At 39.0% G+C, this 26,491-nt stretch overlaps 1 protein-coding gene and 1 non-coding gene across 6 annotated transcripts in view; one reads left to right on the top strand and one right to left on the bottom strand.

Annotated features, from left to right (window-relative positions):
- IFTAP (intraflagellar transport associated protein) overlaps positions 1–26,491 on the bottom strand; it is a 61,020-nt gene that overhangs the window by 17,372 nt on the left and 17,157 nt on the right. For 2 of the 5 annotated variants that reach the window (XM_060103710.1, XM_060103711.1), the window contains exons 3-5: positions 5,086–5,240; positions 3,767–3,838; positions 2,379–2,445 (exon numbers count right to left, since the gene is read on the bottom strand). In XM_060103710.1, the coding sequence (XP_059959693.1) occupies positions 2,379–2,445; positions 3,767–3,838; positions 5,086–5,240 (294 nt within the window). Of the gene's footprint in view, positions 1–2,378; positions 2,446–3,766; positions 3,839–5,085; positions 5,241–6,034; positions 6,104–8,108; positions 8,322–26,491 lie in introns of those variants that run through there. The other 3 variants (XM_060103713.1, XM_060103714.1, XM_060103712.1) reach the window with 3 other exon arrangements.
- LOC132494558 (U6 spliceosomal RNA) lies at positions 15,847–15,954 on the top strand. Its single transcript, XR_009533134.1, has one exon. It is a non-coding gene; the product is annotated as a U6 spliceosomal RNA (small nuclear RNA).

Genomic DNA, 26,491 nt, shown 5'->3' on the forward strand with positions numbered 1-26,491 from the left:
TTAAGTGTAATACAAATCAGACGCAATCTAAAATTCACCCTGGCACAACTATTTCTTTTTTCTTTCCTTTCAAATGACCCAGATTGTGCATTATGAAAATTGTGAAGCTTGGTGGTCTTTTTGGTAATTGGAATAGATCACTGAAGCCTAGGTTGCTTTTTAGCCTTGGCTTTTCACATTATTTTACACCTGAGAAGGTACTGACTACCTCATGCAAGTCCACTGAGACTTGGTTCAGCCTCAGTAAGCTTTTATACACACAAATGCAAAACTACCTGTTATCTGATTTCCAGAAAAATCATACTAGTGAGACATTTCTTTGCAATTTTTTAAACAACAGAAACAGATCTGGTAAAAAAAAAAAAAAAAAAAAAACTTAAAAGATGGTTAAAGAGGGACTTCCCTGGTGGTACAGTGGTTGAGAATCCACCTGCCAATGCAGGGGACACAGGTTTGATCCCTGGTCCGGGAAGATCCCACGTGCTGCAGAGCAACTAAGCCTGTGTGCCACAACTATGGAGCCTGCACTCTAGAGCCCATGAGCTACAACTACTGAGCCTGCCCACTGCAACTACTGAAGCCTGTGTGCTCTCGGGCCTGGGTGCCACAACTACTGAGCCTGCGTGCTGCAACTACTGGAGCCTGCACACCTAGAGCCTGTGCTGCGCAACAAGGGAAGCCACCGCAATGAGAAGCACATGCACCACAGCAAAGAGTAGCCCCCGCGCACCTCAACTAGAGAAAGACCCAACGCAGCCAAAAAAAAAAAAAAAAAAAGTTTAAAGAAAACAATGTGAAAATAATGGAAAAGGTAAGAAGACTAATTTAAAATATTGATACAACCAAAATCAGATTCGCTGGCTATGCAGGATTATGTCAGTATACAGACCTTCTCATTACTGGCAGAAATCAAGAAGTTTAAACCATCACAAAAATGTTCAACCTGTGCACTTCTGTGCCCTCCTATGAAATTAATTTTATGTTGTAAAGGTATACATGCAGACTCCAAGTATCATCCACATGAACTATATCAGAATCCCCTGGGGGTAGTGGTTAAAAATGCAGATCACTAGATGCCATAAAAGACCTTCTGAATTAGACTCTTTCTTAGGAACAGGACCCAGGAATATGTTCCCTTTCCCAAAATCACCCAAAACCCAGAAACAGTGTGCTTGCTCCACAAATGTGGCTTCCTCATAAATCCTCAGCAATCCCTTCTAATCCAATCAGAGCCTCTAAACTGCTCTAATAAAGAAATTCAGAGCTGCCTAAGGCATTAAAGTTAAGAGAACCTCTGTGATTCTGTTAGATCTCTGATCTCCCTTGAACCAAGCAAGTACGGAAAAAAATCTGCGAAGTCTACTGGTTAATAGAGTGCTTGAGTAACAGAGCCTTCAATGGAGTAGTGTGCTGTTTGGAAGCAGAAAAGAAATGTTAATTGCTTCCAATTACCAAAGCCTCTCAAATTCAGGCAAACAGAGAAGCCAAAGCAGAGGCTTATACAGTCAGTTTACAGACAGTGGCCATCCCCCAACCAACTACACCCTGCACTTTAACTCCTGTGTGATTATAAAGAAGCCCCCTTCCCCAACAATAATGACCATAATCGCTGTTTATGACCACCTAAGGACTGTAAACAACAATCAAACACCAACAACCAAACCCCCATGGAAACTGCCCCTTCCCTAACATTCAACTAATTTTGAGAATTCTTGCATATTAAATTAGGAAGGAGAGTTTTCAAAACAAGTAACTCAAATTTTGAACATATTTCAAAGCCCCTTTGAGCAACAAAGGATACCTAGGCTTACACAGAAATATTAACCAAGAAAGGAAAAGGCCTCATCTACATAAACCTCAGGGAAAGCCCCAGAAAAAACATTCACACTATATCTTTAGTTTTAATTGTTTGGTTCACATATTAATAAATATATATAAAAGCAAAGATTTGGATTTTATTTTTTTGTTTATTTTATGATCAATTCTCATAATTTTTATGATCAACTGATATTTTAAGTAGCACTCAAAAATAATCTCAATTTACATGGTGCTTCTAAGAAATAAGGGTTTGACTTAAATGACTCTGAGACAATTATCCAAAAATCAATCACATGGTAAATGGGGGGGGGAGGAAGAACACCTTTCCTTCATTTAAGACCAAAGATGTTACAACCTTCAACAAGTTTTGTATGACCTTTCAGCTGAAATCTTTATTATCGAAAAAGAGACTGCAGGACTCCAGTTTTTCCTATCTCAGGGAAAGTAGAGGTAAGGATTGCCCCAAAAAAAAGAAAGAAAGAAAAGAAAAGCTGTCTAAAGTCTTATTTGTAGTTTCAAGAAAGAGGTCAAGCAGTGTAGAAAGGAAACAGAAAGCATACTCTTACTCATTTGGGGCTTAATGTCTTCATCCAAGTCCAAATCTTCTAAATCAAGGAAGTTGTCTACCTAGAAAAGGATTAACATCATCTTTATGCAAATTAGACCTAGAGAAAAATATGCAATTAAGAATCAGTGAATCCACTTCCACAACACTCAAGTGAGTAAATGAATCTCCTTTTCTCATTAACTTTTGAGTCCCAGATAGAGACCTTTGTGTTCACTGTGCTTTCCCAGCGACATGTGAAGGAAGCACTAAATCTGGAAGTTGGCCCGGATTTCTTGGGCACCACAGTAAGATCTCTATACTGAAAGGGAAAAAACAGACTGGGAAGTTTTTGAAAAGTTTTTGTTCCTGATTCAGAATATATACCACCATCAAGACAGTCTGAAACAATGTTTCTGGTTTTTGGTTTTGTTTTATTGCTTTTGCTCCTCAAGCAAATGATGGTAGTGGGTCTGGCTATTCTCACAACAGTGTGCTTTAAATTCCAAAGAGAGAGTAGAAACTAAAGAAAGCAGGGAAGAAGGTTCATTCAAGACAAAATCATCCTGCCCCAGGTAATCACAAGAGAGGTGAACAGGGCAAAAAATCAAGTGTTCTCTCTTTTGAGCAAATAAAACTGAAAATTACTTCAACGGTAAAAAGCAGAGCAAATGACCTTTACAGACAGTAGCAGCTTTTCAATGTTGCTTTCCACTGCAAGCTGACAATGAGACATTTTAGATTAACAAAATGGTAACACTTCAGACATGAACCAATTTATCTCAGGTGAATATCAAAGAGTTTGAATAAACAAATGATTTCACCACTGGCAGGAAGGCAGATCTAGTAAAGGCATGATGTCAAAATGCCTTTTATGCTTATGACCTAAAACATGTACATAACAAAATACCGTCAAATTATAAATTTAGATCTCATCATTGGAATTCAAAACACAGCCTGGGTCTTTCTTCCCCACTCTCTACCTGCCAGACCATGGCTTGTAGCTTCCATTACTTGGAAGTACATAACTACAGTTATTTTTTGACTTCCAAGGGACAGCAAAAATTTATCTTCCATATGATGGTTTCAGTACTAAAACTTGAGAATCTGTTATATTGTCATTTCTCTTAATTAACGGTATAGTTCAAGGGGACGAGAGTCATGTTTCTCTACTGAAGCACCCCTTCCATTTGTAAAGCTTTGAGGAAAAAAGATCCAGAACCCAGGCAACCAAGGACAGTTTAAGATAATCAAACACCACGTTTTCTTTTTAAAGCATATAGACAAAATCTGCTGAATTCTCCAAATTTGTATGACAGACAGCAAATGAGTCCTGTGAGGTTTTTGTTGTTTTTATGCTCTTTCTGGGTTTTGCCCATGGAATAAAATCGAATCATGCCTTACCTTCACCTTTCCTGCCCGATTCAGATCACCTTGAAAGGAACTGCCAACTTTTTGGCCTTCATCCATCACTATCTGGGAAAACAAACAAACAAACAAAAAACATTGAGGACATATTGATGGGAACATGAAACAAGTGAAAATAAAGGAGCTGATCTTGTAGCCCTTCAGGAACTAAAATCCCCTTTCCGTTTTCTGTTAATTAGCTATGCGTGACAAACCATGACACCTTAGTGACAGCAGATTCACTAAGTCATAGCAGCCATCAGGGAATAGGTTCCAGGAGGTCTGACTTCTACTTCTGTCTTCTAGACTCATCTACAGTGTAACCTAGGGTAAATTATTTAACCTCAATTTTTTCATGTGTAAAATATAACACTCCGCACCTCATTACCCCAGCTCCCGTCCCATCCCATCCCAATGAGCCTCTGAAGGACAAATCAGAGAATGCTAATACAACATTTTCAAGTCACTAGGAAAAAATACCGTGGAACAATTCTTTGCCTCTCACACACTGGTTAAAGTCTCAATAGAAAATGTAATTCCAATTGCCAATGATGGCCAGTAGACAGTGAATCCTCTAGAAAGAAAAGTTCTTGTCCCATAATCACCTCACTGGAAATAAGTTATAGAACTAAAGAATTATAGCCCTTCGCTGTATATAAACACACTTCTAACATGGAGATTTTTCTCCCTTGCATAAAACCATAATCTCATATACAATTCTGTCCACAATATCACAGGGAATACACGATGAGATAGAAAGTAGAAACTCAAATGGCTTAATAAATAGAACAGCTTCCACTAGGATTCCTTGATAGTTAAAAACCATAGCTAAAGATAATGTGAATATAGTCTATGAAGTCTTGAAGATTAGGAAGAGAGCATCTAACATTTATTTATTGACCAAATCTTGGAAGAACCAAGGTAACATATTCTACTTTAAGTCTGAAGGACATGAATTCAGGACAGGTAAAAGAAACTCTCATTTACACAGAGAATTATAAAAAGGAACTCTTTTGTCCCAGAGGACAAGCTAAAATATAGACATAATTTCAAGAAAAATCTGTAGATGGCAGATCCTTAAGAGGTTTTTAACAAAAATTAGGGATAATTAAGTTACTATCATAAAAGTTGGCTGTTGAAATCATGAAATCTAATGATGATTTTCATTAAAGTATCCCAAAGGCACTCCTTCTAAAATTAGGAGTCTGAGTTACTGATCCAATAGCTGTCCGATGTTTCTTATTATGGTCTCTTTCTTTTTTTAAATTCATGATGAATTTTTTTTCTCTGTTTCTGTAAATGTGCTATCGTATTACCTGTTCCTCTTCTGAACACTGTGACGAAGTACGAAGAAAGACGGCTTTATTGCTAAGATGGTGATCATTTGGTTCATTTCTCTGAGTAAATTTTACTGAAGGAAAATTGTTTTCTGAAGAATTGGTTCCAAAGGCTCCTCTTTTGGTCACATTATCTGAAATGATATTAGAAAACACCCACCACATCCAGTCTAGTTTATTTTGTGTTTATTGAGAATCTTTCTTCCAAACAAAAAAAATACTTTTCAAAAAAATCTACAAACTGAATGCTTGAAGCATTAAACACTCTTATTTCTAAAAATGCATAGAAAGATAACACTATTTCATTCACTATTCAACAAACATTTATAAGTTTGTATCCAGCACTGTTCTCAGCCATTGTTAAGAGGTCAATAATGTATTTGCAAGACTCTTGGACATTACCGATCTCATTTTTTTTCTAAATTTGAGGGGTTTTTTAAAAATATGGAGGCAATGTATGGATGATTTTAGAAAATTTGTAAAAGAAAAAGATTAAAATTAGAATATCACTCATAATCCTACAAAACAGAAAAGCTGCAACAAAATTTTTTCAGTGGCTATTTTTCTCATTTTTTATCTATTCACCCATAAACTTCTAAAAGTCAATTGGAATTGTACTGTACATACCATATTATAAGTCAACTTGAGAGCAATATTTTTTCATACTATTGCGTATTCTGCATAATTTTAATGATTACAGAGAATTCCAGTGTATATATTTAACATAGTTTATTTAACCAATTCTTATTCTCAACTATTTAAAACTATAAACAATGAATACGTTTGTGCTAAATCTTTGCACATTCATGATTATGTCCTTAGGATAAGGAAAGAGTCTAAGATTCATCCTAAATTAAGAGAAAATTATAACATGATGACATTAACAGAAATGTGGGTGACAAATTCAGATGAGAGAGAATGAATTAACCTTTGTCCATGCTGTATTTGAGGTGCCAGTGGAAACTGTGAGGGAAATGTCCCAGAGGCAGCTGCAAATGTAGGCTAAAATGTGGGAGAGAGATCACAGCGATAGGTAAAGAGCTGGTAGTTGATTACACTGGGGCGGTGGTTTAAGCCATAAAATTATTTTTAATATTAGCAGCAATATTAAAATAAATAAGAGTTAACACTTACTTGAGGGTCAGACTGTCTTTTATTATGCATCTCATAAATCTCATTTAAGCCTCACAACAACCCTAGAGGTACGTACTGTTAGTATCCCCATTTTACAGGTGAAGAAACCAAGGCCTACAGAGAGATTAACTAATTTGTTCAAAGTTACACAGCTGCGGGGACTTCCCTGGTGGTGCAGTGGTTAAAGAATCTGCCTGCCAATGCAGGGGACACGGGTTCAACCCCAGGTTGAGGAGGATCCCACATGCAATGGAGCAACTGTGCCCATGTGCCACAACTACTAAGCCTGCACTCTAGAGCCCACGAGCCACAACTACTGAAGCCCGCGTGCCTGGAGACTGTGCTCCGCAACAGGGGAAGCCACCACAATGAGAAGCCCATACACCGTAACGAAGAGTGGCACCTGCTCGCCGCAACTAGAGAAAGCCCGCGTGCAGCAACAAAGACCCAACGCAGCCAAAAATAAAAAATAAATAAATAATTAAAAAAAAAAAAAAAAAGTTACACAGCTGGTAAGTAGCAGAGTGGGGATGTGAACCCAGGCCCTCCTAATCCAGCACTCACTGCTGTGCAACTTAGAACAGTACAGTACATGAATGGAAAGGGTTCTTAGAGAATAGAAGAATAAAGCAGAAAAAAAAAAGAAATTTTGAAAAGCCCAGAAAGGAGACAAAGAAGAAAAGTTTACAACAGTACAAGAAGAACCCAGGGAGCATGGCACATACTAAAACTAGAACTCCCTTGGTGCAAATGACAATAGCAAAACACAGGAATCTACTTCAAGGATCACTAGAAGAGTGACTAAGGGGCTCAAAAGAGGCCAAGCAGCAGAAATCAAGCTACTGTCAGATTAGGGCACCCTGTTCCATCCCCTTACAATACTCCACCATGGAAAGATTCTGGAGACATGGGTTTATTTGTGAACAACCTGGGAAGGTATCTAACTGAAGGGGTTACAAAACAGCCTAACCCACCAAAGTGGCATGTTTGTTTCTCTAGAGCCACTGGTTTCATGGCTTCAAAATCGGTAAAGATTCTTGTTGTTCTAATGATCTCGGCCTGGTGCAAGGCAGCCAGAATCCTCTGTTTGCTTCTGCATACCTCATCATTGGTAGAATTAAGACTTGTAGGGGGACTTCCCTGGTGGCACAGTGGCTAAGAATCCGCCTGCCAAAGCAGGAGGCACGGGTTCAGGCCCTGGTCCAGGAAGATCCCACATGCCGCAGAGCAACTAAGCCCGTGCGCCACAACTACTGAGCCTGCACCCTAGAGCCTGTGAGCCACAACTACTGAAGCTCACACGCCTAGAGCCTGTGCCCCGCGACAAGAGAAGCCACCGCAGTGAGAAGCCTGCGCGCCGCAACTAGAGAAAGCCCGCGCGCAGCAACAAAGACCCAACGCAGCCAAATAAATAAATAAATTTATTTTTTAAAAAAGAAAAAAAAAGACTTGTAGGGATATCTATAGGACATTAACACAGAAATACTGTTGGGGAGCAGAGATAAGGTAGCCTAACCTATAATACAGCATTAGCTCAGTAAGCCAGAGAGGGAAAACACAAATATTTAATGCACCACTTTTTCTTTCAAAGGGATTTATTAGCAAACACTACCAGCTCAGGCCAGCTCTCTCTACTGCCTCCTGCACCAGTACCCATCTAATTAGCTACTACTGGGACGGGTGACCCCTGCCTTGTGCCACAACGAATCCCTGCAAACTCTGATATGAAGCACTCACCTTGGCTGCTGGGGGTGGAGGGGCTGAGGGTCTCAGTCAGGAAGGTGATGGGAGGGTTACAGGAACACTGCTGGAGTAACCAGGACGATGCCAGGCCACAGAAGTAAGGACAAAATGGTCTTAGGACTTACCCTCTCTGACTTCTTCCTCTTTTACAGCCACAATTATGGCTGTAAAATCATCAGTCCTGGGGCAGAGACAAGCCGTGGCAGCAGCGTGGAGCAAGACAGGCATGGAGGTGCTTGGAAACAGGAGTGAGGAGGAATGAAAGGTTCTTCAAACTTCATCACAGTTAGAGGCAAGCAGACTTCCAGGGGCTCCCTGCCATTCCTCAGTGCCCCGTTCTAATAAGAGGCGGAACAGTTTCAGTTCTTGCTTATCCTTTAAGTCTAGCACAACCTAAACCTAGTATTTCCTGAGAAAATACCGTGTACTCAGCACAACACTACTGTAATAATCTACTGACTTACATACTTGAAAACCACAGTGATGTCTGGGAAGAACAGATGTTCCATAAGGACAAGTTCTGTTTGTTCTTATAATCACTCAGTGCACTCCTCTGCCATTTCCAATAAAACACCAGGTTATGTGACAAATAACCAGATGAAACTCCTTCAAAATAAAGAGCAAAACGTAATGAAGTCCCAGCTTCTGATGCTGACGTGGAATGATGGTTGAGGTCTCAGATCTAACACAGTTTCTTGTTTACTCTTTCAAAACTTCGTCCTTTCATAAACATAAAGCTTTCATTTTTAAAATATGGAAAGATTCAGAAAAGAACTTGTTCCCTCTCTGACTGAACCTACAGTTTAAGACTCCTTTCTAAACCTTGAAAGCAGTTTCACAAGAGTAAGTACTATTTCACTCCAAAGGCCCCGAAGTGCTTCTTACAAATGCTTTTATCATTTTTTTAAAAAACAGCAAAAAAAAAAAAATCTCTTGGCAGCAGAAGATAGGAAAAAAGTTCTTTTTCAATATGATAATGACAAAATGGCAGATGTTGGCACAGCCCAGAATCCGAAGTGGCCTAAAGTCTGATTAGAGTGCCAGATGCTGCTTCCCAGAGTTATCCTGGTGGCCATCCAAACATGCCACCCAAGTGTGCGTTTCATCTTCTTCTGTTTCTACTTTTCATCAGAGTCCTTTTCTACCTTTTCATCTTATCCCTAATGTTCCTTGCTTTGAAATAAGTGCCAGACATAATACACTTTGGAAATCTAACAGCAATATTTCAGAGAACAAGTCGGTTACTGAGACCTGAAAGAGTGTTTCTTTGGGCATTTCTGAGTCAAAACTTCAATACACATGAAACAAAGGTTTTTGCTAAAGGTTTCATTATTCTGAAGCAATGGAATTCCAATTTTCTTTTGATACCAAACAGACAAGTTTCCAACAGATCTCCCTTACAAGGTCACCAACTACACCTGCAATGTCTAATGTCAGGCCAAAGAAAAAGGTTACACTCCTGCAAAAGGTTGAAACTATGGACGCCTTGATAAACACCAATTGTAAATTGACTGTACATCTTCCAGAGGAAAGCGGTCAGTTTCAGAGAACTCGGTTTTGAAAGAAACTTTTCAAAAATTCAAATTCATTCATTCAAAGGCCAGACTAGTGTCCATGAGCTGAGAAGAAAGTTTACACTTACAGGGAAGTTCTCACAGATCAACACAACCAACATCAGAATTCATGACCTAATTCTCCCAGCAACACCTGAGTGTCTGTTCTTCTGCACCATGGTCAACAGAAATACAAATCAAGAGTGTGTTCTGAGTTGTGAAGAGATACTGAATATGTTGCTAAGGAGGAAAGAAAAATTCATGGGGGGGAAATTCTGTGCAACACTGGGTAGTTGCCAAAAACCTCCTGCCAAGAGCATAGGGGATAAGCAATCATGCTTATAACAAGACTGGGTACTTTGAAAGTCAGGGGGGTGATTTTCATATCATACTCTAGCCTAAAGCAATGTTGCTCTGGACAATATTTGCTCTTCATTTGCCCAGCCAAACTACTTCACTCCACTGCTTCTTGATCACATACTCCTTGGTATATGGCCTCCCCTGGAGCGACAGTCATTAGGATTAAATAAGCAATTTAAAAAGCAATCAATCATAAATCAGAATAAGTCCAAAGAAGCTAAATTCAGCAGACAAATGTTGTGTCTAAATTCCCTTTGCAGTGGTCTGAATTCCAACTGTTTCATGTTCTTCACTGGAAAGGGCACAGGGAGGAGAGGATTACCTTAGCCTGGCCAGTCAGGAATAATTGTACTTTCCCCGAGGCTGGATAATAATTGACTCATTACTCATAGACATAGCTCTCCAGCTGCCAAGACACAAATGCACAACCCTAGCTCAGAAAAAAAAAAAAGTGTGTCAAAAGTCCAAGATGAGGGACACAATAGCAGTAAGTTGACATTTTTGAAATGTCCAGTGTTAGGCACTCACAGGGAGGAAAAAAAAGAGTGAGGAAAGTGTAAAGTTGCTGTAAGTTTATTTTCAGGGAGAAAAGCTGAGTGGTAGTTGAGTTATGCAACTTATTCAACCCACAGGTTGTATCGTGGGCATCAACTATGTGCAAAGTGACCCAAGATGGGTAAGACCCAGTCCCTGCCCTCATGGAGTCTACAAACTAAGAAGTTTAGCCAGGTATGCAAACCACTCAAATAGAACACAACTAACACAGAGGATATAAGGGAGCACAAAGTTAGAGAAGGGTGAAATCACAATTGGTTTGGGAGAATCACAGAAGGCTTCATATAGGAATGGGGAGTCTGAGCTGGGCTTTGAAAGATGGCTACGATTTCAGCAGGTGAGCCCAGTAAGGAGGTATCCCACAAAGGGAAAACTGCACAAACAAAGCTCCCAAGGCGGGAAACACGTGGGGCCTGAGGAAGAACCACCATGTATTCCAGGAAGGCAGGAGCACATATTCTGTGATGCATGGAAGGGCTGCTATTTGCAGGGCTTGACAAAAACTCTGTACTATACCAAGGCCCTTGGGAGTCATAACTAGAGCTGTGCTCTAAGATGAAATGGATGGAATGTGGCAGAGTGGTTCAGACACTTTCATACTAGAAAGTATGGCGCTACTGTGGCAATCCAGGTGAGAAGTAAAGGGAGCCTTAGCGATGGATTTAAGAAAGGGGAAAAGAGCTCACAAAGTGGGTTCTTTTTGTGTTTCTAGAACAGTAATGAAGACACTATCTCCAAGCGGTTATGTTTCCTCCCTCTAGATATCTCAGAATGTTCACTTTATCTTCCCATGACAATCTGTATTATTCTTTTAATTTGGCATGCCCCAGATAACTTAAAAACAACAACAACAACTAAACAATCTCTGTGATGGTGGCAGTAGATATTACAGCATGCTTGCAACCTGTCAAATGGATTACATGTTGGTGCAAAGAGGCCACACATATCATCCCATAAGATAAACTCACCTTCCCAACTGCTTTAGTCAAGGCCACGGAAGGGAGCTGGTCCAGCGCGGGAGCAGATGCAGTGTATTTGAGCACAGCTTCCCTGAGCTCCCAGAATGCCTAACAGGGTGACACCTGTTGGTGACACTGTCTACACAAAGTAGGATCTTGTTTCTTTATTCTATCACTGTCCTTGTCTACTTAAAAATTTCAAGGCTATGCACGAATGGTTTATTTTCTTAATAGGAAATATTTATGACAAGCAGCATCCTCCTAGTTCTTCAGCCAAACCCAGAGTCACGAGGCCATATGCTCATCCAGTGAAGCACTCAGGTAAGGATCTAGGTATCCATGAATAGTAGCTCCACCTCTCCATAGCTTTAGTGAGGTGTATTTATAGAATTCACTTAAGTGTACAATTCAATAATTTTTAATAAATATATAGAGTTGTCCAACCATCACCACAATTACATTTTTAGATCATTTCCATCACCCCAAAAAGTCCCAGGTGCTCATCTGTAGCCACTCCCCATTTACTGTCAAACACAGGCAGCCACTAATCTACTTTTTATAACTAAAGATATGCCTTTCCTAGACATTCCATGTAAATACAATCACATGATACATGGTCTTTTGTACCTGACTTCTCTACTTAGAATGACATCTTTGAGGGTCATCCATGTTGTAGTATATATCAGTATTTCACTCCTTTTTATTGTCAAAAACTATTCCATTACCGGGATAGACCACATTTTGTTTTTCCATTCACCAGTTAATGGACATTTGGATTGTTTCCACATTTGGTACCCCCTTGATTCTAATACTGAGTTGGATCCAAAGACCGCCAGCACTAATCCAATTCCATGCGGTGCCACGACATGCTGAAATCAACACAAAGGCCAACCACAGAGTTCCAGCTTCCCTTCACACCCCAACAAGGGGAAAAATGCATACAGTAATTGAAGCTACAACTCTCATCATCTTATTGTCTCATATGGTCACAGCCTTAGAAACATGATCCTGTTTTCTTCTTCAAATGTATCTGAAATCATCTGCAATTACCTTTCTTAATTGTCCGTGCTGTATCTCTTCCCACTAAAATGTAAGCCTAAGGAGAATAGGGACCTCTCCATCAGAAACTTACTCACAATTCCTGAAAGGGAAAATGTTGTTTCCCCATTCCCAAGGACATGTAATGATTAAGACTGAAAGGTAGACTGACAGACTACACTTCACCCAGTGAGCTCACTGTGTGCTTAGCACCACACTAGGCTGGAAGACTAGGAATTGGGAAGGTTAAAGGCCATGACTTCTGCCTACGAGAAATAGAAGCTATCCCCTTAAAACTTTTACTCACTCAAAGACATAACATTCTGCATATCTTTCAGCCAGCATTTCCATGTCTAAGAATTTATCCAAAAAAATAATTAAATATGTGGGCAAAGATTTCACTACAAAGCCAAAAATGTCTGATCTATTCCCCTGAAAACTTTTACTTAATCAAGGCCTTACATTTTTTCATATCTTTGAACCAGCATTTCCATGTGTAAAAATTTATCCAAAGGCCATAAATAAGAAGGGTGCAAAAATGTAGCTACCAAAAATTAATACTACTACTAATACAGCCAAAGTCATTACAAGGACCTACAAGGCTATCCATGCCTCATCCACCCCCACCTCCACACTCCCTGACCTCAGCTTCTCCTCCTCTCACCCCTGCTCAGGCCACTCTGGTCACTCTGGCCTCCTCGTTATTCCCCAACCAGGCCGGGCACTGCTGTCACTAGGCCTCTGTACTAGTTGCTCCCTTGGCCTCAAATGCTTTTTCCTCAAGTCTCTGCAGGCTTAATTCCCTCTCTTCCTTCCAATCCTCACTCAGATTTTATCTTCCCACGGAGGCCTAACCAGATCACCCTACATAAAATTGCAACCTTACACCCCTGCTACTAGCACTCATGATCCTCCATACTCTGCTCTGTATTCTTTTTCTTTCCCAGAGAAATTACTATTTTCTAACACAGATATTTTTCTTATTTGTTGTGTTTATTGTTTGTTGTCTATCTCCCCCTTACAGGATGCAAATTCCCTGAAGATAATGATCTTTGTCTCTTTTGTTCACTTATGTGAACAGCACTTCACACATACTAAGTGTTCAATGAGCGTTAACTGTATGAATGAGGACGTGCAATATAACATCATTTATAGAAGCAAAAAATTCGAAATAACCTGTGTTCAACAAAAAGGATGACTAAATAAATAATGGCCTATCCATACAATTACATACAATGCAGTCATGAAAAATACTGTTAAATAACCAAATTTATTGACATGGAAAGATGTTCATAACATAATGTTATATGAAAAAGCAAGTTACAAAAAGAGTATATAGTATGATCACACTGTTACGAAATAATTATAATAAATTTGCTGAATATATAAATGAATGAAACTATTAGGTTGAGCCCTTACTATAATTCAGGTACTATTAATATAAACAAACATCTATGTGTATGTGTGTTTTATAGATATATAATTATTCTTTTTTTTTTTCGCGGTACACGGGCCTCTCACTGTTGTGGCCTCTCCCGTTGTGGAGCACAGGCTCCAGACGCACAGGCTCAGCGGCCATGGCTCACGGGCCCAGCCATTCCATGGCATGCAGGATCTTCCCGGACTGGGGCACGAACCCGTGTCCCCTGCATCGGCAGGCGGACTCCCAACCACTGCGCCACCAGGGAAGCCCAGATATATAATTATTTAATCCTAAGAATAAGCCTATGAGGTAGAGCCTATTACATCCATTTTATAGATAATAAAACTGAAGCTCAAAGATATTAAATAACTTTCCTAAGACCACCTAATTTGGAAGTAGCAGAGCTTAGGTTCAAATCCTGGTTGTCACCAAGTCTATATTCTTAACTAATAATTGTATACATATATAAATATTAATCAACAGAAAAATTCAGTAAGGATATATAATACACCCATGGTTTATCTCTAAGACACGGGATTATGGCTTTATTAATTAGATATAGGTTTGCCTACATGAAACAGATACCCAAAGTAACAATCAGTTAAACAAGATGGAAGTCTATTTCTCACTCATGCAATAGTACAGGTGTAGATAATTCAGGGCTAATATGGTTGTTCTGCTCCACAAAGTCATCCTAGAACCCAGGCTCCCTCTATCTTTCTGCTCTGCCGTTCCTAAGACACAAACTTTCTCCACGTAATCCGGCATGAAGCACTACCACAACCTTGCTCCAAGCAAGAGTATGAAGAAAGAGAAAGAAGCCTGGACATCTATTTCCCTCTGTTACTAGTGAAGGCGTGGTTTAAGCTACTATATCAAGGAAGCATCAAAATAGAGCAGCTGAAATAAGAATTTTATTTCTCATGTAACAATTAAGGGCAGGTAGACAGGCTCTGTTCCATGAGATGACCCAGGGATCCAGGCTGGTGGGGTTCTCTGCCATCCTCAGCACATGGCTTCCACCTTTGGGTCTAAGGAGTTGCTCTAATGACTGCCTAGTTCCTGCCAGGGGAAATGGAATTAAAAGAGTCCAGGGCACGTTTCTTAAGGATTTGACCCAGAAGTTACACATATCAGTTCCCCTCACTTCTTACTGGCACATACTTAGTCAAATGGCTATACCCAACTGCAAGGGAGAATGAGAAATGTAATCTTCATTCTGAATGACCACAGAGTAGTTAAAAATTTTACTGCTGCAGAAAGAGTATGTTTTTTGTTTTGCTGTATATGTGTATATGCATGTGTTTTGGTGCCTCTCTGTATTTTCTAATTTTCCTACCATGAACAAAAAAATAAACATTCATTTGTAGAGGTGAAAAGCATTTTCTTCAAACCCTCAATCCAGTGAAAACACATACATGCATTTCCTTCCTCCTTAAGAAGTCTTTCCTAGAAATATCAAAGAAAAATATACATATACATATACGATATTTTACATTTACTTTTTTTAATATTTTGGATTCATGTTTCCGTTAATATTTAACTTTGAGGTCCCTCTTTTAAATCATCGTTACCCCAATCATAAAATTTTACACTTGAGTAAATTTTTTAAACTTACAAAGTATCCTCATGGATGAAATACAGAGCAGAAAAGTTACCAAAAGCACAAAATTATTGGAAGGGCATTTCCTAGAAGTACGTGCAACAAGATGCCTTCATAGCCCAGGTGGTCTCCCAAGTCTCTTGCCTGTGCACTCGCTAATGGCAAAACACTCAGATACTCTTCTGGCAACAGTAGAAGTAGACAGATTTCCCTGTGATTGGGTAACTTTGGCCTGCAGACACATGCACTATAATCCTTCAGACTTGGGACCGAATATATGCTGAACCAAAGCCCACCCTAAAATTCTGTAAGCTATTATATCCTAGCCTCTGTATGAGAGATTAGCAAGATCAAAGTAAAACCATTCCTGTAGTGCTTTGCTTTGGTAACACAGATACTAAAATTGGAACAATACAGAGAAGATTAGCGCGGCCCCTGCGCAAACATGTCGCACAAATAGGTGAAGTGTTCCATATTTTTTGAAACTAGAGATTATCATATTAAGCGAAGTAAGTCAGAAAGAGAAAGACAAATACCACGTGATATCACTTACATGTGGAATCTAAAATATGGCACAAATGAGCCTATCTATGAAACAGAAACAGACTCACAGACATAGAGAACAGACTTGTGGTTGCCAAGGGGGAGGGGGGAGAGAGAGGGATGCACTGGGAGTTTGGAGTTAGTAGATGCAAACTACTATATATAGAATGGATAAACAACAAGGTCCTACTGTATAGCACAGGGAACTACACTCAATATCCTGGGATAAACCATAATGGAAAAGAATATAAAAAGAACGTATATATGTGTATAACTGAGTCACTTTGCTGTATAGCAGAAATTAACACAACATTGTAAATCAACTATATTTCAATTAAAAAATCATTCCTGTAACATGTCATGCTTTTTCACTGTCAAAGTATCTTTTAAATAACATAAAATGATGACATTAAACTAAAGTTATATTTAAAGTAAAATAATTGTTCTTACACTTTGGGTGAAGAGTGTGGACAATTTCATGAAAGCTATGGAACTTATTCCTAGAGAAATACTATATATACAAAAGCACAGAATTTTGATGAATTCATCCATCTTCCCACTTCCCTCCTTAATCTCATTTAGGGTGTTTCTCAAAGCTGGTCTGAAAGTCAAGCTTCCTGGGCTGCACACTAGAACTAGTAATTCAGAATTGGGGGATTGATCCCCAGGAAGCTGCATTTTAATAAGCATCTCCCAGGTGATTTTTACATATACTTAAGGTAAGAGTCCCAAGTAAAGATTCTGTGGAGCAGAATCTAAAAATTTAGAATTAAAAAGAAGTTTCTGATACCTCATCTTTGTCAAAGCACATAAATACCTTTGCCTGAAGGTTATGTGTAGACATATTATTTAATCCATCCACCAGAGGCCAGTGTAGGATTATTCCCTGCATTGTATAGTGTTACACTACACAATACACACTATACATAGATACTACACAATACATACTATACATAATTGGTTTTAACTACTTCAATGAAGAGGTGTGGAAAACTATACTGAAATATATAACATTTTATAAAAATATAAAATACTGTAGACAGTATTTTACATTTTTTATATTGTATAATCAAGATTTCTTTAATATTTAACCTTGATGTTCCTCTTTTAAATAATAAATAGTCCCCATAGTCATAACACTTGAGTAAACCTTTAAAACTTATCAAGTATCTTCATGTATATTTCATCTGATTCTCTCCATAACCATGAGACACCAAGCAGACAGAATTATCCCTGACTTATAGATTCAGAGAGAGCAAGTGGCAGGACTGCCGTCTCAAAGAGTTAATAAATGCCTGGACCAGGTCTTCTGAATCCTGCACTAGAAGAGCATCCTTTCCATTACACTGGTCCTGCCCACAACAAAATAAGAAATATTAAGGGCAGTATACTAAATTCTTCATAAAACTAAATTCCTCCAACCTAAGAAATTTCCCTTCACCTTGAGATCATGCCCTTCTGCCTGCCTACACAAAGATGCATCTACTCAAGACAATCTCTTTTATTCATATAGGTTGGAGAAAGCTGGAGTAATTTTCTTCTGTCTCCTTTATAAATAAATGCTTCCTAGAAGTTTTCAAACTTTATGAGGTAGAATAACCTCTTCTATATAAATCTGTAATAATATAGGACTCGTACATTGGCATATGAGAGCAATGCAAGAACAGACTTAAATTATACATGTCTTTCACATTCCCTCATTTTTTTCAGAGTGCTCCAAGACATCCCTTGAATATAAAAAAACCTTGAAGTAAAAAAAAGAAGAAAAAGTCTTTAAATCCGCTGTTCTAAGCATTCTTATTGCTCTTTTCTTAACTCGTATTAAGTGTTTATTCAATCTAAAATTGAGACTCGAAAACCAAAGGCAATATTCTGGATACTGTTTTATGCATTGCCTGAGCAATCAACCTGTAACTGTACGTAGTCTACAAACATATAGATTGCTATTGTGCCTTCACACATCTAAAGCATTTGGAACACCCAGCACACAGAAATAAATAAGAACAACATATTTCTGTCTCATTCATCTTGTAGTCCCAGATTCTAGCTCAATGCCTGAATTATGGCAGGAATACAGTCAATACAGAAATGACCTCAACATTAGCAGGAACGGGACTGACACTACAATTAGGGACTAAGCCCAACACCCCGAAATTAGATGACTGGCTATAAGTCACACAAAGCCTAATTTGGAGAAGGTGGAAAAAAAAGAGAAAATGGTACTTGATTCACAATCCCTTTTCTCTAATCAGGGATTCACACACTACAAAAACTAATACAAAGGCAGGCTAAGTCCGGAAAGAACATGAAAATGGTACAATGGTTCCTCACTGTGCTAAGGGAGCAATGGGCTGCAAAAACAGTAAGCTAACTAGTGTTCACTTCAATCTATCCCACCTGGAATGAATCCAAATAGGAAGAAAAAAGACACAAAAAATCTCATACTAGACTGATTGTGGTTGGATTTTCATATAAGGAAGATATGAGTTTGGTTAAAATAAAGTTTCCTGTTTGTATCCCTTTGGGTGTAGCTGACCATTTCAAAGAAAATATTATTGTTCTATGGCTGAAAGAACATTTTGCTAAAACCATCCAGATGTGAATATGTACCCATTCACTGAATCAAACTGACCACATCAGTTTCAAGTCCAGTAATTTAGTCTTTTCCATCAAGTATAACAACATATTGACAACAATAAGTAAAAATTAAAGAAAAATCCATATGGAACAAATGTGCATGCACTTAATATTGTTTAAATTGGCTACTTAAAGGTTGATAGTAACCATCTTAAAAGTTTCTTTGGCTACCAGTAATTCTTTGCTTGTGTTTTGGAAAATTTCAAAATTCCATTTGCGTAAGAAAGCTCACCTCTCTAATTTATATGTACATATAAAATATACTATATAATATATATGTATATGTGTGTGTATTGAAAAGTTATAAAGAGAGAAATAAAATGATTCATTTATTTGGACATAAGTCAAATTTAAAACTTCACATAATATCTTATGTGTTTTACTGAGAAAACACACTAGAAAAGGTATTTATTGCAAGAAAATATGTGTTAAAAACACTGCCGAAAATAAATGTAATGATTGTAATTCAAAATGTTGTAAATCCTTAAATACATTTTCTTTCCTTATCCAATTACACCTAAACTACAGCAGAGAAAACAAATGACTATCTATGGACCAAATATTCATGTGTAAAATGAATATGAATTGTAACAACTGCAGCTGAAGATTTATGGTAATATCTCTAAAACAAAATGGCTTGATCAGCTCAAAATCCATCATAATTTGAGAGGGGGAAATTTCCTTCTGCAACTGAACCAGCAGTTTTCTGTGTTTCATAATTTGTCAATTTGTTCCCTAAGTGAAGTTATTTAGTGATGACAAAAGAAATAGAGAAACAAATGAAAATTGCTTAATGACAGTTTGCAGATGGTCCCCCAAAGAGAAAGAACAGGTTAAACAGCTGATGATGCTTCTTCCATAGGACTCTGCTATAAAGTAGTTCACTTCATCCAATACTTTTTTCTCCTTCAGTGTTCTATGTGATATTTGATGTTATGCTGTGATAAATAACACATACAGATAGCTACTAAATGTATGATCAATATAAAACCATGAGCTTTTTTTCTTCTCCTTTTAGTCTTTTCAGCAATACCAGAAAAAATCAATCAATAACTGCTTCCTTATTCTCTCCCCTGGGATGCCAGGTTAATTAGGTGGGTTTTTTTTTTTTAATTGCCTAGTTGCTTTTCTTACCAAGTCCTCATATGATGCCTTCTACAAATTTCTCTTGAATTTAACATCCCAGTGGTCTATGTCTTAAGTTAAAGCAAGTTTACTGCTGCTTGCTGTGCTATTTTCAATAGTGCACTTTACTGTTAAACTCACATTTGCAAAAGTGCTTCCCGAGTTGCCTTTTTTTCTTAATGTGGCTAACATAAAAAAGGAAACAGAAAGACACTGCAAATGGCCTGTGAACTAAAAACACCGCTCAATATTCAGTAGGGAATTAAATGACTGATAACAACAGCACAGAAAATGTGGCTTAAGTGCCACCTGGAAGCATAAAGATGGTCAGTTCGTCTCCAACTTCCGCTGGCAGGCAATCTGCCAGTTGCAAGGGTGTCAAAACAATGCTAAGCCCGCTAGTCTCTATCTAATACTCGACAGAAAACAACTGCAAAAGGCTGCACAGCGAGGATTATTTTTTGTTGTTGTGTTTTCTTTATGAGAGAAAGCTGTTTTTATGCTCTACTGAAATCCCTTTTCTGCTCTGAAACTGGTAAGAGGGCCAGCTGTTTTCTCTATTTTTCTCTGTGGTATTTTTCTACAGCAGATTTTAAATTCATTCTTCAGATGGGGAAAAGACTCTTTTTCCCTCTTTGGAAGTTTAAAGATGCATTTCTAATGTTCAGATTCAAAATAGCTTTGGGGACCAAAATGATATGTCAACTTCGGAAACATGCTGTTTTATATGCTGTCACCAGTTTCATTTTTAATTACATTTTTCAGATGTTGTCAAGTGTGAGTGGTGATATTCCTTTGGCTGAACTGACAACTCAAAATTTATCAGTCCAGAAGTGTAAACCAAGTCCCAGCCCAAGATCCTGAGCTCCTGACAGAACATACACTCAGTAAGGGAAAAAATAAAAGGCTCCTGAAGTGAGAACTTTGAACAAGTCACTTGGCCTCAGTGGGCCTCAGGATCTCCAGGCAAAACACTTGTGACTCATCTTTGTTTCTTTCCCCTAATCCTCTGTCAGTCACCTGTTACCAAGTACTGTCACTCTCACTTGCATCGGCCCTATTTCCTTTCCATTTCCTCCTCCCCGGCCCTAGTGGAGTCTGTTGCAACCATATATGCATTTCTGCTCAGCCTCCTAGCTAAGCTAGTCTCCCTGACTCTAGTTACTTCTCTCCTTCTTTGCCTCTATTTTTCAAAATCACTTGCAGAGAGAGAGAGAGAGAGAGAGAGAGAGAGAGTGTGTGTGTGTGTGTGTGTGTCTGTGTGTGTGTGTCTGTGTGTGTGTGTTTTGAGATTCTACTATGGTTCCCAGTTAGCTAGTATATCAAATCCAAACTCGGGGCATCATGACATCGGGGCATCCTTTGGCGGGCTCTTCTTACTGTGAGTAGCCATTAAATGTGGATGTTCCTTAGGGTTTGGTCTGAGGCCCTCTTATCTGTGTTTCTGACATACTTCAATCTCTTATTTTCTTTTTGTTTCATTTATTCAACAAATATTTATTAAGCATTGAGTTATTCTACATTACCAAACACTGCTTTAGACACCAGAATAATAATGGTGAACAAAACCCCCAAGCAATCAGCCATCATGGAGCTTACACTCTGGAGAAGTACAGAGTGTAAGTGTTTTAGGGTAGCACATCCATTCCTATGGCTCACATTATCCACATGCCTGTGAATCCCAGACCTTGAGAACTGCCCGATGCTGTATGGAAGGCAGAAAAGCAAAATGGTTCAGGGTACGGGCTCTGGAGCCACAATGACTAGGCCCATAATCCAATGCCATCACTAACAAGTTACATGACCTTAGGCAATTCTGTTAGGGCTGCCATAACAAAATACCACAGCCTAGGTGGATGAAACAACACAAATTTATTTTCCCACACTTCTGGAGGCTAGAAGTCTGAGATCAAGGTGTAGGCAGGTCTGGTTTCTCCTGAGGCCCCTCACCTTAGCTTGCAAATAGCTGCCTTCTCGCTGTGTCCTCCTGTGGTGTTTTCTCTGTGGACAGGCATCCCTGGTGTCTCTTCTTATGAGGACACCAGTCATACTGAATTAGGACCCCACCTTTATGACCTCATTTAATCTTAATTACCTCTTAAAAGGCTCTGTCTCCAAATACAGTTGCCTTACTGGTTAGGGCTGCAACAGATAAATTTTGAAGGGACACAATTTAGTCCATAACAGCAATTTACTTAACCTTAAGCCTTGGTTTCCTCATCTGTAAGTTGAGAATAATAAAAATAATAAAAATTAAAATGTAGGGCTTCGCTGGTGGCGCAGTGGTTGAGAGTCCGCCTGCCGATGCAGGGGACACGGGTTCGTGCCCTGGTCTGGGAAGATCCCACATGCCGCAGAGCGGCTAGGCCTGTGAGCCATGGCCGCTGAGCCTGCGCGTCCGGAGCCTGTGCTCCACAACGGGAGAGGCCACAACAGTGAGAGGCCCCGCGTACCACAAAAAAAAAAAAAAGAAAAATTAAAATGTAAAAAAGAAATTCACTAGGTAATTACAAAGATTGAGATGACCCAGGTAAAGTGCTAAGCATAATACCTAGTACTTAACAAATGTTAGCTGCTTATCAATAAGAGAAGGTCAAACTCTCTCATGATTATTAAGATTATTAAAACCTAAGAAAAACTGAAACCTATTCAGAGGTTTTGAAACTAAGAGTTTGGGACAATCAAAGACTAGACCACCACCAGATTATAAAGCGACAGGCATAGCCATTTGTCCAGAACATTCAGACACACAATGTTCTACCTAAGGGGGAATTTAATTCAAATATTAACAAGTGTGAAGGGAGAAAGGGAGATTGAGATGACAGGATTTTTTTTTTCAAATATATGTTGAAAGAACAATAAAATGCTAAAAGCACAAAGTATTGAAAGTGAAATGAGAACGGCATAAAGAAAACAAGAAACAAAATTACACATCAAAATCAAAAACAAGATCTTTGACCTCGACATAAGAAAATAGGTTAAAGTAGACAAATATGGCAGTTGAGTAAAAAGCTATTATTATGGGGTAATATAGAAACTGGTAAATCTGGATTCTAGGGAATCTGGATCCTAGGTATTTTAAGAATGAAATGAGAGAATGAAATACAAAGTCCTATTTAAGAGTTAACCATAAAATCACAGTAGATTCATTTCAATTTCCAAAGCATTTTAAGCTGAAGTTGTTAAAATTGGCAACCTTAATGGAAATTAATCATTTAACCTAAAGCACAAAATCGTAACAATAATGGTGTGTGTGTATGTGTGTGTGTGTATGTGTACGTGTGTGTATGTGTGTGTGTGAGACTATGAGTGCTTGAGAACACAAACTATATCTTAATTGTTTTTGAATCCCTAGCATCTAAAACAAGAAACTCAGATCATAACAAGACACAGAGGATTACTGAATGAATAAATGAATGAATGCATTAATAGAAAATCAAGTATAATTATTTATATCTGTGTTTTTGTAACCTAAAGAAAGATGGAAACATAACAGATAAGGAGGAAGAAGCATTTTTTCCTTTAGACAAATAGTCTAGTATAAATTAATTATATTCACAAAGAAACTGAAAAACCAAAGACTGAAAGTCAGCCTCTTATCATTATCCACAATAATGTCAAAAATATAATGTCTTCACCGATAATGAACAAAACCAAAATCTGCATGCTGATTTTCTAATACAAATCTTAAACTCGGTCTTACTTTCTTGAACTGATGACACTAATTGAGAATTCAATTATAAATGTCTGCTTAAAACTAATAAGTAATATGTCTCTTTAAACATTTTGACAAAACACTGGAGTTATCATCAACTATGCACTGTGATTATTAAAACCAGAGCTGCTTTTTAAAAAAACTACAAAACATGGTCAACATAAATGTACTACAGTTACAGTTATGGTACAATATTAACAGTGTCCAACTGTTTTCCAAGCATCTGAAGGAGTAATGTGAATTTCTTCAATAAGTTTAATTTTTTCCAGGGAAATTTTTTTTTTTTTTGGGGGGGGGTTTTTTTGCAGTACGCGGGCCTCTCACCGCTGTGGCCTCTCCCATTGCGGAGCACAGGCCCCGAACACACACGCTCAGCGGCCACGGCACACGGGCCCAGCCGCCCCGCGGCATGCGGGATCCTCCCAGACCGGGGCACGAACCCGCGTCCCCCGCATCGGCAGGCGGACTCCCAACCACTGCGCCACCAGGGAAGCCCTCCAGGGAAATATTTTTAATAGGATAACTGACCCCTTTAACACTCTTGGAAAGAAAATGAATCCCATAAACATTCTGGCATATAACTATTATAAAAATAAATAGGGGCTTCCCTGGTGGCACAGTGGTTGAGAGTCCGCCTGCCGATGCAGGAGGCACGGGTTCGTGCCCCGGTCTGGGAGGATCCCACATGCCGCAGAGTGGCTGGGCCCGTGAGCCATGGCCGCTGAGTCTGCGCATCCGGAGCCTGTGCTCCGCAATGGGAGACGCCACAGCAGTGAGAGGCCCGCGTACCGCAAAAACAAACAAACAAACAAACAAACAAATAAATAAATAAATAAAGTGAACAGTCAGTGGAAACGGTAATGTACTTGAGATACTAAACTTACTAAAGAAATGTACATAAGTATATGTGGTGATAACCAGTTTAACACAGAAAAGATTCCACTTCATATCAGCAAAACAACCAAATACACTAAGACAAATGAAGGGCTGGAAAGAAGAGAAAACTTTGAAGAAACACCTTTCATATCTTCCATCAAACAGAACTAACAAACAGAACACACTGACTGATCAATTCTGCTGGCTATCATTCAACTCTTAGGCCTGACCCTAAGTACTATTTGGTTTTTCAGAAGGTATTTAAATGTTTCTGGGGGAAAAAAAGGACACTTACTGATGTAAGACATATTTTTCCACTCACAAATCTTTGCTGTAGGAGGAATTTTTTCAGGTCATTAGTTTATAATGTGAACTGGCGCCTAGGGACATTTTCAAAGGGAAAAAACTAGTGTGCTTGGAGCTGCAGTTTATATGACTTGTGTCATCATTTATTTCAGCTCAGTTTGGGGCCTAAAACTGAACTCAAAATGAAGTCACCACATCTGCAACAGTTTCTCTTGGCATGGAATGAGCATACAGAAATTTGAAAAAAGAACAGACCACTTATCCCCAAAACAAAAACAGCATAACCTCCTTAGAACATCCAAGTCCTTGCAAGAAGTTCTTAGTCTTTCAGAGTACAAAAATAAAGTCAGCGTTACGAATAAATTTCCAAAATAATTTGGATTATCAAAATGCCACTGGCATACCAAAATGAATTAATTCTGCCAGTTTTACCCTTGCTTCCACACCCTGCCCCAGCCATTCATACTGCCATGTTTGGCTCTGGAAAACATGGAACTAAATCATTAGGCTCAGAGAAAGCAAGATCTTCCTAAATCCATGTGCATAGACCAAAAGATGATTTGGCCATTATCAAGATTAATTTGATCCACATATCATGCCAAAATAGATCATTCACAGCCCAAGTTAACAAGAATTTCCTAAATTCTCTGTTTCCCTTAAATGTAAACAAAATAGATAAAGATATTCCCACTACCTGGCACAATAAAAGAATCAGGTTGGAATCACTTTTCCTTTTCTTCATTATAACTACCCTTCTTTTACATTTCTTAAGGACACGTGAACTAAGACTTCAAATCATGAAGTCAGGTATCCTGAGATTGTCATGACCAGATGCACATTGGACTCCACTTACGAGCTGAGTCAACAGTCTCCCGAATGTGGATCCCATGACCCAGAAAGGACCAAGGTTGAGAACAAGAACTCAATGCCTACAGGAGCCACTTAAGTGAAGGAAGCAGGCAGGGTATACACAGGTTTTTCAAGTGTGTGAGAGCCCGAGAGTGTGTCAAATGAGGGAGGTCACATGGCAAGGGCTCCTGAACTCCAGCTGATATTGCCATCGGGGAAATAAGAGGTAACCGACCTTCTCACTTAATCAGAAGAAAAAAGCAAATCAAAATCTTTATGTAAAATTTCCGACTTTTTTTTTTTTTTGCGGTACATGGACCTCTCACTGTTGTGGCCTCTCCCATTGCGGAGCACAGGCTCCAGACACGCAGGCTCAGCGGCCATGGCTCACGGGCCCAGCTGCTCCGCGGCATGTGGGATCTTCCCAGACCAGGGCACGAACCCGTGACCCCTGCATCAGCAGGCGGACTCGCAACCACTGCACCACCAGGGAAGCCCCAAAAATTTCCAACTTTTAACTGTTGGCTCAATAAAACAACAATACTGCATGAGGCAACCAAACACATCACGAGAAACACACAGCACCCTTTGGCCTTTAGGGTTTTAGTTATCACTCAGGTCTAAAAGGTTGTTCCCATTCTACAGAAAACATAGCATCATCATCATCACAACAACAACAATAATACTAATACCTAGCCTTCATTAAGCATGTACGTGCTAGCCACTATGCTAACAGTTTTACATGGATTATCTCAAATAACCTTCATCAACCTTTAAAGTACTATTATTATCCCCTCTTTACTCAGTGACCTCCCCGCAAAGCAGAAAGTGGCTATGGCAGAATCCAAAAGTGTGCAGTGTAACTCCACACCCTACACTATGCTAGATTTCTTCAATGTTTTCAGTATGCTTTTAAAAACGTCCACTTTTTTGCACTTGTGTTTCTTCAAAAATAAAATAAAGGGA

The sequence above is a fragment of the Mesoplodon densirostris genome, chromosome 7 (assembly GCF_025265405.1).
Source record: "Mesoplodon densirostris isolate mMesDen1 chromosome 7, mMesDen1 primary haplotype, whole genome shotgun sequence".
NCBI classification, from domain to species: domain Eukaryota; kingdom Metazoa; phylum Chordata; class Mammalia; order Artiodactyla; family Ziphiidae; genus Mesoplodon; species Mesoplodon densirostris.